The following is a 13,181-nucleotide window of genomic DNA, read 5'->3' as shown; positions in this document are numbered from 1 at the left end:
CATGTTTGACTATGATTTGAAGTCAGAGCAGCTCCCGTCAGATCAGGCCGGGTAAAATCCCTCCCATCACATTTCAGGCTTTTTTAAAGGATAGAGTTCTTTATTATTGTAACATATAACCCTGTGCTGTAGAGGGCCAGGCTTTTGAATCCTCCTTCTTAGTCTCACTGGTTTAAACACCACTTTGTCTTTATTCCCCAGAAGTCTCTGCTCCTGTTACTTCAATAAAACCTTAAATGAACACATTTGTTCTTACCGTATGCTGAGTCAGCTGCAGACTCTTGGTTCCGTGTGGTCGCCAAAACATCAGCTGAAAAAAACAAAAACAAAAAACACAGCAATCAAGATTCTGCTCCACAAAATCCATCCGTTTAAAATTCATCTCATTCGTCTCATTTATTCTCCAGTTTACTGCCTGTAACAGTGCTGTAGTTTTACAACCCACTGACTTGTGCACTGTTTACACCTCGTATTATCTCTGTTATCATTATTACTGCTGCTGTAGATTGATGGTTTATCTCACCGTGGCAGCCGTCGGGGTGAAACGAGTGGTCGCCCTCGATATCCTGTTCAAACCCGGTCCTGCAGAAACAGACAGAGATGGAGCGGGATTCAAACAAATGGCAGAATAAAACATTGATTGAAGGACAAAACCAGACTCTGAGACACGTCTGTTGCTGTGGGTAACCATCGTCGTGGCAGTTAATCGATGATGCGTAACCACGGTGACTGGATAACCTATTAGGACAGCGTTAATTAGATGATGTCACACACATTATCTGCAGCTTGTCATTAACTGTGAAGAATTTCAGAAGGTCGAAGGGGAGGAGAAGTGGACAGATTCATCTTTATAGCTCAGGGAAAAGGAAGCTGATAGTCATGTGACAGGATAACGCCGCAACAGCGCGCTCACAGTGAGATCAGACCGCCATAAAATGAAGCAGTGAATCTCTGCAGCTTGGGTAAATGAAGCCGCTTACTTTCCTCTCAGTGTGTCGCCAGTTTGTGTCTCTGTTGTTTACTGTCTCTGCCTTTCTCTCTTCACTTTCCTATCTGACCTTCAAATCAATTTTAAAGAGGCGACAAATCAACTTTTACTGCCCCAAACACACAAACAGAGCAAATGGCTGCAGAGACGATGAGCAGGAGGCCTATTCTGTCTGCTGAAGGCCGAAGAAACTCCAGAAGAAACTTGTCCACACATGACGGATTCTAAAGTAAAAGCACCATCGATGGCAGAGAAAGCTGAGTCTTTACTTCTGACTTCCATCATTTAAACCAAGATATATGAACATTTTTCTTTTCTCTTCAATTTTATCATCAAAAATCCTCTTCAGATGTTTATTTAAACCCTAAAATGTATCTTCTCTGTCACCTGAACATTTATGCTTTAATTGTTCTGTAGAGCTCAGTGTCACCTTCAGGGAGTTCATGAAATTTCATCCCTGCTGGATATTCCAAAGTCAACTGTAAGTGATATTATAAGAAAGTGGAAGTGGAAGCATTTAGGAACAACAGCGACCCAGCCACAAAGCAGAAAACCATGTAACAAACACAGGGCGGGTCAACAACTGCGACAGCGCATGGTGCATTAAAGTCACCAACACTGCCGACTCCATAGCTGAAGAGTTCTCAACTTCCACTGGCATCAATGTAAGCACGATAACTGTGCAGTGGGAGCGTCATGGATGGGTTTCTGCGGCAGAGCACCGGCATGCATTCTCACATCACCAAGTCCAATGCCGAGCATCAGATGGAGTGGTGTGAGGCACACTGACACTGGACTGGGAAGCAGTTGAAATGATGAATCACGCTTCTCTGATGGCAGTCAGATGGGCGGGTCTAGGTTTGGCGGATGCTGGAGTTTTTGTGGAGGAGGGATAATGGTATGGGGCTTTATTTCAGGGATGGGCTAGACCCCTTGTCTCCAGTGAGGCCAATCTTAATGCTTCAGCATGCCAGGACATTTTGAACAATGCTATACTTCCAATTTTGTGGCAAATGTTTGGGGAATGCCCTTTTTTATTCCAACATGATCGTGCCCCAGTGCACAATGCAAGGACTTAGAGACATGGTGTGGAAGAACTTGACCGGCCCACACTGGACCTGAAAGAGATTGTGAGCCAAGCCTCCTCGTCCATAAATCTCATAAATGCTCGACAGGATGAATGGACACAAATTGCCACAGAAATGCTCAAAAATGTAATGGAAAGCCTTCCAAGAAGAGTGGAAGCTGTTAGAGCTGCAAAAGAGGGGCAGGTACATCAATATGAATACAATGTCACTACAGTCCCTGATGGTGTAATGGGCAGGCGGCTGGTTACTTTTGTCCATATACTGTATACAGTATCTGGTCTCAGTCAGGGTATCCCCACTGAAAAAATGCACTAAATCTTCTTGTACGTGTCTCCGCTGACTAGCATACAAAATTAGCCTTGCAGAAATAACAGCCTTGTTCATATGGTCAAAGATTCTGCAGGATGGTACGCTCAAATATGGTCATGCACCAATAACCAAAAATGTAAGGACTTTGTGGAAGTTTGAGCATGCTCAGCTTGACAATGTCCTTAACCCTTGTGCACCCCTTCAGAAAATACTGATGTTTTACCCTTCATCCAAAAAGTGTTCAGTTCCTAAAAAGTGCTATAAAAAGATTCCCTATGCACATGTTTTTCACTTTCACTGCATCAAATCTTTTAACCAACTCCAGTCCTAATCATAACTATCAAATGTACATGAATTTCCTAAATAATTATAAACCTTTAATGCTATTTTTGAAAAATGAGCCACATGTTTTAAATGATAAAAATACAAAATGTGAAATATTTTCTATATATTAAGTGCAAACTGTTTTTTCAGGAAGAGTTATAACACCCCTGGGTATGTCAATAATTGACAACAACACTAATTTTCATGCATTATTATTTTTTGAGCAGTGGGAGTTAGTTAAAAAATACGCCACCTTTCACTCTGTGTGCAGAAAGCGATCAGTTCCTAAAAGTGCTAAAGAAATATTAACTATGATTATTTTTTAAATCTTTAAATCTTTAAACCCCATTCAGTCCAGATCATAACTATTACATTAACATTAACATTATATTTTACCATTAAAAACACAAAATATGAAACAATTTGAACTAATATATCAACCAAATGTAAGTGCGTGGGTGGGGTGGGGTGTGCATGTGTGTGTAGGGGTCTGTGTGTGTGTATTTGTGTGTGTGTAGGGGGTGATCTGTGGGCATTAAAAGAGTGGGAGAGAGATGGGGATGTGCAAAATGTGATAAGCAAAAAAAAAATTTCTGTTTTCCTGTACACAAAGACACACACACACACACACACATACAAATTATTTTCTCAATACACACATTCATACCACACTTTTACATCAATACCAACACACCCAGACCATTTTTGGTGCAATCATGTATTTTGTTTTTAAGCAATAATCAGAAGTGCAACAAAAAAAGGCCTCATTGAAATGGCATAGAATGGAGCTGCCACAGTGGAAAATTATTCCATATGATGGATAATAAAAAAAAGAACATTTTTTCAAGACAAAAGCTGAGATTGAAAAGGTAGTCAAATGTAAAACACTGTTTCATGCTGAAATTACTGAAGGATCAAAACTGAATGTTTTAATGGGAGTCAATGATGCAAAAAATGTCCATAGGGTGAAAGGTGGGATGTTTTTTCTACGCGTTGTCTTAAAGCCCTGGTGTTAATGAAACGTTTAATTTTAAAACTTCACTGAAAAAGTGAAACTCTTGTAAAATTTGGCCTCCCTACTATTGCAAACACAAAAATATTGAGTATTTGTCATTGAAAAATGCTAAAATGTACCAAGAGGTGTACAAGGGTTAAATTTCTGACCATGTAGTGGCTGTGAATGATTTTTTGGTTGCAGGGTTGCAATCAAGAGGAAAGATTGAAAGAGCTTGAGAAATGATCAATATCATTACAGCAGCTTCAAGTGTATTTCTACCATCATTACAACTTTCCTATGAGAGAACAACTCATTTTAGTTGCATAAATGTCTTTATTGTCACCAGAAAAACCAACAAGCATGATTATTTTTTCAAATATCTCTTTTCTGAGGCTAAAGACAAGTAGAGCATTAAGTTGTTTGTAGATTTGAATAATCAAGCATTTTAGGAGGCGGCACGGCCATCCGTGGGCAAAAACAGCCTGAAGCAAACTGAAAAGTCTTAAAATAAATAAGCCGAGCGGTTGGATGTTTTCAAAGTCACTCAGGGATTTTTTTTCCATCCAAAGACAAAAAAGAAAAGCGTACCATTCTCATGAACTTGCTTTGCGCCACAAACTATCGCCGGGAAGCTGAAGTTGATGTTTCTGGAGGTGGATGGATGATTTTTCCCCACAAACATTAGGAGAGAATGAAAAGGTATTTTGTTTTTCCAAAGCGATGAGCTCGGGGACAGAACCATTCATCAGTCTGATCATGCTCGGCCCACGTTCGCACCGATTTGGCACAAAGTGTTTGCAGCTCTGTTTATCATGTTCAGTCTGTGTCGGCACAAACGTTTTCCCCATGAGTGACGGAGAGAACATTTATTCAAAGTTTGTTTGGCTTTAAAAAGCTGAAAAAATGTCTTCACTGTTTGTCCTCACCTGCTTCACGCAGATTTCATTTCTCTTCTCTTCTGCCAGTCTTTATGATTTATTTCCTTAGTCATTGTCTTTGTTCACAGTGCCCTCCTCTTTTACGACTTCTTGTTTATCTTCTTATATTCATCTGCTTTTTCTTTACTCTCTGATCACTCCTCTGTCTCTTTTTTCTCTTTAGTTTCACAGATAAATAAGCTGAACAAACATAGCCTTATGAATTCCTGGAAAATCTGTCACTGCTCGAACTCAAATCTTAGCCAAATGTTTATTCTACTTTCTAGAATTATTCATTACTCTTAACAGAAACTACATTCATATGAGAAGTCCAGATAGTAACAAGATATTTAAGGAAAAAATGAAGCCTGAATTGTTTAAACAAAGAACTAAAAGCTGCCAATGCAGCAAACAAAATCAGTCTTGAAATAAGACATCCTGTCTGCTTCAGTCTGAGATTATTTGGATGTTAAACTAAACTAAGCCTACACCTGGTAAAAGCAGAGTTTTTGTGTTTTCAGCTGGCTTAAATTCCTGGTAAAGTTAAAACAGAGCAGAAAAAAGAAATGTCAGATTTGAAGAAGAACTTTGCTCATGGTGTGACATGAACTCAAAAGAATATTTTTACAGAAAACAACAACCCAAATAGTTTTGTTTTTTGGAAAATCAGGAGAAAACTCTGAGGTGAGGGCTTTGTCTCGTCTCTGCCAACACTGGTTTAAAAAAAGACTCCAACAGCCTGGCATCTCAAAACCAAGTATGACACAGAGTAAAACCTCTAAAGTGTTTCTGTATTTCCACTAGAGTGGAGAACAGAAATATTTATGGATGATACGTCACATTATGGAGCAGAAGCATGCTAAGCTACTGCCTAATACAGTGGTTCTCAACCTTGAAGTTGGGTCCCTCTTGAGGGTTGCATGACACTAAGAGAAGGTCTCCAGAGTCCCTGTTGCCACTTTACACCAATTTTGCCAAATTTTAACCAGTTTTCATCGTTTTTTCCCACAAATTTTAACACGTTTTTGTCAGTTACCACTTATTTTTGCTATTTTAAACCCTTTCCACCACTTCTTTTTCAGCCTGTGTTTTTGCCACTTCTAAACCAATTTTGCCACTTAAGCCAAATGTTGCCTCTGTTGACCCATAATTTCCACTATTAACCCCATTTTACCACTTTTTATGCCCAATTTTCCCATTTTAACCACATTTCACTATCTGATATACCCATTTTTGCCAGTTTGACCAATTTCTGCCTATTTTTTCTTTCTCAGTTAGCACTGTTTTGCCAGTATATATCAATTTTTCTTCCCATTTCACCGGATTTGAATAGAATGGAATGGCATGGAATGGAATGGACCCTTTTTTGGCAATGTAAAGCCTTTTCAGCCACTTCTAATTCCCTTTTACCACTATTTATGTCCATTTTTGCCACTGTTACCCATTTTTGCTTTTTTTCCCAGTAATTTTTTTTGGTATTTTCATATAATTTTTTGCCAATTTTAACCCATTTATACTAGTTTTAAGATCCATTTTCACCACCTTTTCCATCATTTTTTTTTTTGCCATTATTAACCAATTTGTTCAATTTTTAACCATTTTTTTTTCCTTAAACAAAATAGATTGACACTTTTCAGAAGGCTATATTCTACACAAATGATTTAAAAAATACATTTGTTTCATTGAAAAGAGTGGTTATATTTCAGGTTGAATATAAAATATGGATATCACAGTTTAACTTTACAACAGACCATGATTTTGCTGACCTCTATGAGCCTCCAGTTTAGCTGGGCCCCTGACAGCTCTCCCCTTTATACCCCCTTATGGATGGCCTTGTCCCCACATGACTATTCTTGAATATGCATGGCTGTGTTCAGCCACCTTCAGGTACAGTGGGGGTCCCTGGTCTCTGGCACCTTTATTTTGGGGGTCACGGGCTGAAAAGTTTGAGAACCCCTGGCTTAATACATGAGGCAGTGTTTGGTACGAACTCAGACTTATTTACATTCTTCATTATGAAATTAAAAATTATAGCCCATCATAGCATAAATTAAAAAACTTAAATAGGAAAATATGATTAGTGGGGCCATTGGCCCTATTTTTATCCATTTAGTCTCTCCTGGACTTTTTGTCTTAAAAAGCTTGTCAAACATCAACCCTGTGGTGCACAGTCAAATATTCATATAACTATAAAAAGTCCTTCAAAGCATTCCTGTCTGCAGAGACACAGAGGGACACGTCACAGGCTCTCTGTCTCTCTTTCTCTCCACTCTGACCTATTCAGGCCGTCTCCACCAGAATCCAAGTCTAAAGACAAGCACGGTTTGAAAAAGCATGACATGACAACAGAACAGCCTGCCTTTGGTTGTCACAGACCGTCACAAAGCATTGTGGGATATAAAATGGCATTTGACATAGCCAGTAGCAGCAGAAATTATTTAAAGGGGATTTAAGGAAGACAATCAGTATTGGAGTTACTGGTGTTGATTTAATATTCAAAGACCTCGGAACATCACTTAAGTTTCAGACTCACTAGAAAAGTCTTCTGTAAGGAATCTGATTGAATGGATATGTCACTGGAAAGGTATAATGGTTGTCTTCAAGAGGGAACAAAAAACATAAGAGGCTGTGATTCATGGTTCAAAAGTTATTCAAGTTTTTATAACCTACACTTCTTGTGCCACAGCATTGGTCTTAGAGGGTTAATGTTGATAAAATTTAGACTCAAAGCCACATAACAGAGATTGAAGAGAAAACTTGGGCACCCTGGCTCCAATTTGACACAATGCTGTGACACAAAAGCTCATGCAAATGACCCATATGAAAGATCTCAGTCAGGATGGATGGACCCAGTGATTTGCCACACAATTATCCTCAAACTAAACAGAAAAAGTGTTTCAGACTAAGTCTGGAGGGTCTGAGTGGGCGATGCTTTTACTGACAACAATTCTGAGAAACATCTTAACTCAGTGTGCAAAGACGTTTACTCCTCCGCAGCAGTGGAGAAGACCAAAAACATCAACTAAGAAAAGTTTTCTGTGCATATTTGTTCTGCGTCTATCTGCATGCATGTGAATGTCTTCACTGGCCACCATTGTTTACCAGCTTGCAGCTTCTACCCAAACCATGCCCAAAGCTACTGTGCTGATTTATGCAATCATTCTCAGACCAGACCAGCTTTGTCAGATGGATCCCCCTGATGGCAGCCATGGAATCTGGTCAATCCATGAGCATTAAGGTTAATGTTGACTCTATAGACAGTTAAGATAAACAGTTTTGTATGCACACTGTGTAGTTATAAATACAGCTCCCTTTCATCAGTCCTTTTGTTTATGTTTGTTTTGTACTTGAGAGTATTTCAGTTTAAAATGAGACCACATAACAGTCTAAAAATGCTGCAGTATTGAACAGATTTGTGAAATCCTGTTTGGATACAAAGACAGTAAAACTGAAGCCTTGCTGCAGTCTTGGGCCCATGAAGCATGGAGCACAGAGAGTTCATTAGAGAGGACATGAGCACTCCCCTCCAGCAGACATGAATTCAAAATGATCTGAGCGATGATCACATCCGCCATCAGCACTTCTGGACCAGCATGCATCATCTCACAGCCAAGCTTTGGTCCCGGGTGATCGGTTACTGTTTGGAGATAACCCTCGCCTGTTTGAACACGACTACGCCTCTGTGCACACCATCATTTGTGCTCCTCTCCAAAGCCTCTAATTCATAAATACAATCACAGACAGGCCAACGGCTTAAAGCCCTGCTGACTTTTTGGTGGTTTAAAGTCTTTTCTGATGACACTCCAACAAACCAATCCAAACACCTGAACCCTCACCACCGGCTGAACTCGCTGGGATGAAGTGCTACCAGCATCAGAGATGGACCTCACTGATATTCTGCTTTCTGATTTGGTGCAAAATGTTGGCAAAAAAACAACCCAGAATCTTAGAAAAGATGCTCTAAAAGCAGAAAATTGGACCTGTTGTTGCTGCACGTCAGTAACAATTGCGTCACAATTGACGTCCTTCATCACCACGAGCTGTTAAATCCACATTTTCATATTTCTGTATTCACTGAAAGCCGCTAAAGTCCCTCTGTATTCAGCAGTCTGAATGCAGGCAGTATAATCCAGTAAAAGATGAATTAATCATTAAACAGAAGAGAGGCTGCTGGAAACTTTAAAGCCATTAATGATGTCTACATGTTTGGATTTATTATGAAAGCATTATGCTTTCCTCTCCTCTATATTTACCTCTCTCCACCTCACTTATTTGCTAACTCCTCCACCCCCTCAGTCACTCAATATTTATCTCCCTTATCACTCATTCCCTCCCTCCATCACCATCCATCCTCTGTCTCTCGAGCTGCATTTACACCAGCGTGGGCCGTGCTGTAAATGAGGAAAGAGAGCCAGAGCTGGAGGAGGTCGTTGTGATGGCGAGCGGCTATAAATCCCCAACCCTCTTGAGCACCTAAACGCCTCGTTCATCTAGCAGGGAGCGACTCGGAGGAGGGGATGGAAATAGACTCCGTCGGTGCTAAAGTAGAGCCAGGTTAGCAGACACTGTTGTAACTCGATGTGTTTTCATATCTAAAGCAGAGGCGTTAACGGGCACCAGAGTCCATCAGGGCGGGAATTCAGATGAGCAATCTCAGGTTCTGGGCACTCCTGTGATGTTTTAATGCTGATAATAATGGGTTTTAATGAACATTTTGTTTTGTTGTGATCTCCACTGTTTGTTCATAAACAGTCTTCACCTTCTCTGCTGTGAATGAAACAATCGAGACTTGCTCTGAACCTTTCCTACAGCTGCATTAACAACCATTCAGATGCCAAGTGTTAAAGGGATATTTCGGGATTTTTAAAGTTGGGTCATATGAGGTGCTTGGCTATAGTAGTGGCATTAGCCTCCAGTGACTTCTGTGTAATTTGATCCTGTTGTTATTACGAGCTTGGAGAGAGCTGGTGCATAGCGGCTGTAGATGGGAACGTGGTGTCCACGTAAATTAACGAGTTTTACGAATAAACGGGCCAAGAAAAATTTTGGCTTGCCTGTGCGCTGTGTCAGAAACGTGCACAGCACTTCATTTCTCCCAAAAAATCCCTCTGTGTCAGGCACTCATTTACGAAGCAGCTTTCGCCATTTTGTATCCTTCCGCCTCCGTTCACTGTTTACGGTTCACACATCCGCCGGTCAGCTGTGTGGGTCGCAGCGTAGCGGGGTTAAGCATTGGTTACTACAACACATTTTTTTAGTTTTTTAATCTTCTTTAGATTCAGGAGATGCCGCATACTTACATTTATCCAGGCTGTTTAAACAAGCACACCTCCTGGACACCATACATATCAGCCATTAGAGGAAAAGGCGACAGTCATAAGCTTACCTGGAAGACAAAAATCCATTCGGCCCTTCAAGTCGGGGTCTTTTGTTCCAATTTATCTTTGGAAAGTTGAAGAAGGTCCGCAAAACACCAGCGTTTAGGCAGGTAATTCTGGATGGAGTTTGATGCAGACTGCAGGTGTCTGTGAGCTGCTATCCTCTGATTCAGTTATGTCCTGAAGAAGTGTCACAACTAAGTCCCACTCATGACAACAGTAGCTCTCCGAGTGGGTTGGCATGGATTCACATTTTCCACACCTACACCACCAGGTAACTCGGGATCTCTCCAAGCTCGTAATAACAACAGGATCAAATTACACGAAAGTCACTGGAGGCTAATGCCACTACTATAGCCAAGCACCTCATATGACCCAACTTCAAAACCCTGAAATATCCCTTTAATTCGCATTGAAGCAGTTTGATATCCAGGAGGTCAGACTCCTTTTTGATGCTGTTCTTTGTTCTTCTTGTAACAAAGAAATGTCGTCCAGTTCTGATAAAAATGGCGCTTTAGCAACACCCGCTAATCTCTTCCTCCATAATTGCACCAGCCTCTTGTTGCTGCTTGCATACGTTACGACTCCGCTGCGCCTGAAAGTACTGCTCGTCATCTCTGATTGGTCCCGTCACTTTCTAACCGGACCCAAACGGTTCAGACGGGAGATTTGCAAGATGGATTCACCAGTGAGAAACATGGAAACTGGCGTATCCATATGGTTTGCAAGGTTACAGTAAGGCACCAGTAAGCAAGTAGTTGCGTTTCATATCCACCCAGCCTTGCTCTGATGGGAACTGCAGCACTTTAAAGGGCACATATTATGCAAAAATGACTTTTTCAGGCTTTTCTAACACAAATGAGTGCCCCTGACCTGTCCACAACCCCCTAAAGAATCCCCCCCCACCTTTCAGAAAATGTGTGCAAAAACAAGCCGTTCTCAGATTTTCCCCCTATGATGTCCTGTGGGGGGTTAGCCCCGCCCCCAGGTTTGGTAGGCCCTCCCCACTTGGAAGAAAGTTCCCCCTGCCTCTCCTGATGCTCCTCTCAGCTGCCAGCCGAGAGCAGGATCACATCCATTAAGCCTCATCCATTTCCAGAGAGGGCGGAGTCAGTGGTGGAGTTTTTTCATCAACAGACTTCACAGGCATGTTTTGGGGACCTCTGAGACGTATATAAGCTTGTCTTAAAAGGGTAAAATATGTCCCCTGCAAGTGATTTAGATCATTTTCAGGCAGCTTGCTAACAAACAACTGAGGCCTTGTGCTCCAAAGAGCTTCCAGATATTGTCCTTATAGGTGTGCATCAACTATAAGGTGTATGTCTAAAATTATTTTTAATACTCAAGGTGTGTATTTTTAATGTAAATAAGGGGCATAAGTGACTAAAAGAGCAAAAAAATAGAGTTCCATCATCTTGAAAAGAACCCCTCAAAAAGCCCTTATCCAAAACAAATGAGATTGTATTGATTTGAATCTGGGGCTTAGAACATCTAAAAAGGCCTCTGGTGTCTGTCTCCTTTTTATAAATTTGATTGAGAGTAATTTCAGTCAGACTAAAATGTTTACATGTGTTCCAAAAGTTCACTTTTACTGAAAAATACACAATAATTTGACTTCAGCATCACATAAACTTACAGTGTGACATTTGCTCAACTAATTGGAACCCCTGAGGACCAATGAGACGTCAGCAGGTGATTCACAGGCACAGGTGAGATTAGAGAGGTAATTAAAGTCACGGAGGTGTGAGCTGTGTGAAAACGATGACGGAATAATAACAGTAATAATGAGGCAGACAGAAACAGCCCGTTAATATGAGCCTGCGTCTCAGTCACTTCATTTACTTCACTGAATGCTCTCAGATAAAAACAGCATGAGTCATTGTTATGCAAAATACAAAATTTAATGTTCATGTTTGACTGACTGACGACGACCTCAGGAGGTTAAGTGAAATGTAATTAGGACAATAATAATATAATAATGGATGTAATTAGGAGTAATTATCATCTAATGCCTGTGAGTTTAAAGAGGACTCATTGATGAGAGGAAAGCACTTTTATATTTACAAAGTAAGAAGCTGTAAAGGTATTATCTGTTTTAATCAACAATAACACCTACAATCCCCATGATGCAATTCTACCTGTGATGATAGAGGTAGACAGCATAGACCCAGAAGAAGAACTCCGTTTCATTTTCTTCTCAGCAGGTTTGATTGTTTGCATGTTCACCAACAGAAATGTATATTTCCAAAGAACCTGGTATTTTTATTACAGCTGTCATTCTTGCTGTTTTATGGACTTTTACTCATGTCTGTTTTGTTATTGAGTTCCAAATAGTTCCTAGATGTTTCCATAGACTTTCTTTAGATTTCCAATAGGATTCAAATCCAGACGTTGACTTTGGCCAGTCCATCAGTTCCAGTGCTATAAGTGGCCATAAACATGAGGACAAAATGTCATTGATTTTAACGTGTTTCTCTCTGCCTGGCTCAGTCTGGACTGTGTGGCTGTCTTTAAACTTCTAGATGATCCCTCTCACTCCAGTTCTTGACTCATGGAAACACTGTGATAATTTTGTAGATCCTGCTCCTGCTTTGTGAGCACCAACAATTTGCTTTCTCGAGTCTAAACTGATTTATTTTGGTTTTGGCATGGTGCCTTTCTCGAGTGACAGCTCAAAACCTCTCTGAGGCTTTTATTCTGTGTGTAAACGTACAAGCTTTGAGCATCACAAACTTAAAGCATGTTGCACAACAGTGGTTTGTGCTAGGGCTCAGTAAAAAGGTCAGTTCTTTAAGGGAGCTAATAATGTTGACCCTGGTCATTTTTGCCTCTTTACTAAAAATGTTCTGTTGTTGTGTCCAAAAAAAAGAAAAAAAAAGGATGCCTTCAAAAGACAATTCAGTAATCAACTGTTTTGATTAGAACTGAAACTGATCAAAATATCTGACCAAAAAAGCAAAAAAAATATGAATTTCTACTATTTTTATTACAGTTTTTGGAAGTGGACGTTTTTGTCCTTAATTACTCGAAAGGGTAGTAAATTTTAAATTGGATGCTACACAGAAACTAACTAGAATAGCACTCAGAGAGCGCAGACCTCCACCATTAGCCCTATCTCTCAATAGTGAAGAATCCTTTTAAAACATTCCTGGATCCAAACGGTGATCTGGATCACTCCCA

General features: G+C 40.3%; 1 protein-coding gene across 1 annotated transcript in view; it reads right to left on the bottom strand.

Moving 5' to 3' along the window:
• LOC121524338 (semaphorin-6D-like) overlaps positions 1-13,181 on the bottom strand; it is a 256,246-nt gene that overhangs the window by 41,516 nt on the left and 201,549 nt on the right. Inside the window, exons 19-20 of the mRNA XM_041809680.1 lie at positions 524-582; positions 257-310 (exon numbers count right to left, since the gene is read on the bottom strand). Coding sequence (XP_041665614.1) covers positions 257-310; positions 524-582 — 113 coding nt within the window. The remainder of the gene's footprint in view (positions 1-256; positions 311-523; positions 583-13,181) is intronic.

This window comes from Cheilinus undulatus, linkage group 16 (assembly GCF_018320785.1).
Source record: "Cheilinus undulatus linkage group 16, ASM1832078v1, whole genome shotgun sequence".
NCBI lineage: Eukaryota > Metazoa > Chordata > Actinopteri > Labriformes > Labridae > Cheilinus > Cheilinus undulatus.
Note: the sequence above shows the minus strand (reverse complement) of the source record. Positions and strands in the feature narration are given on the sequence as shown.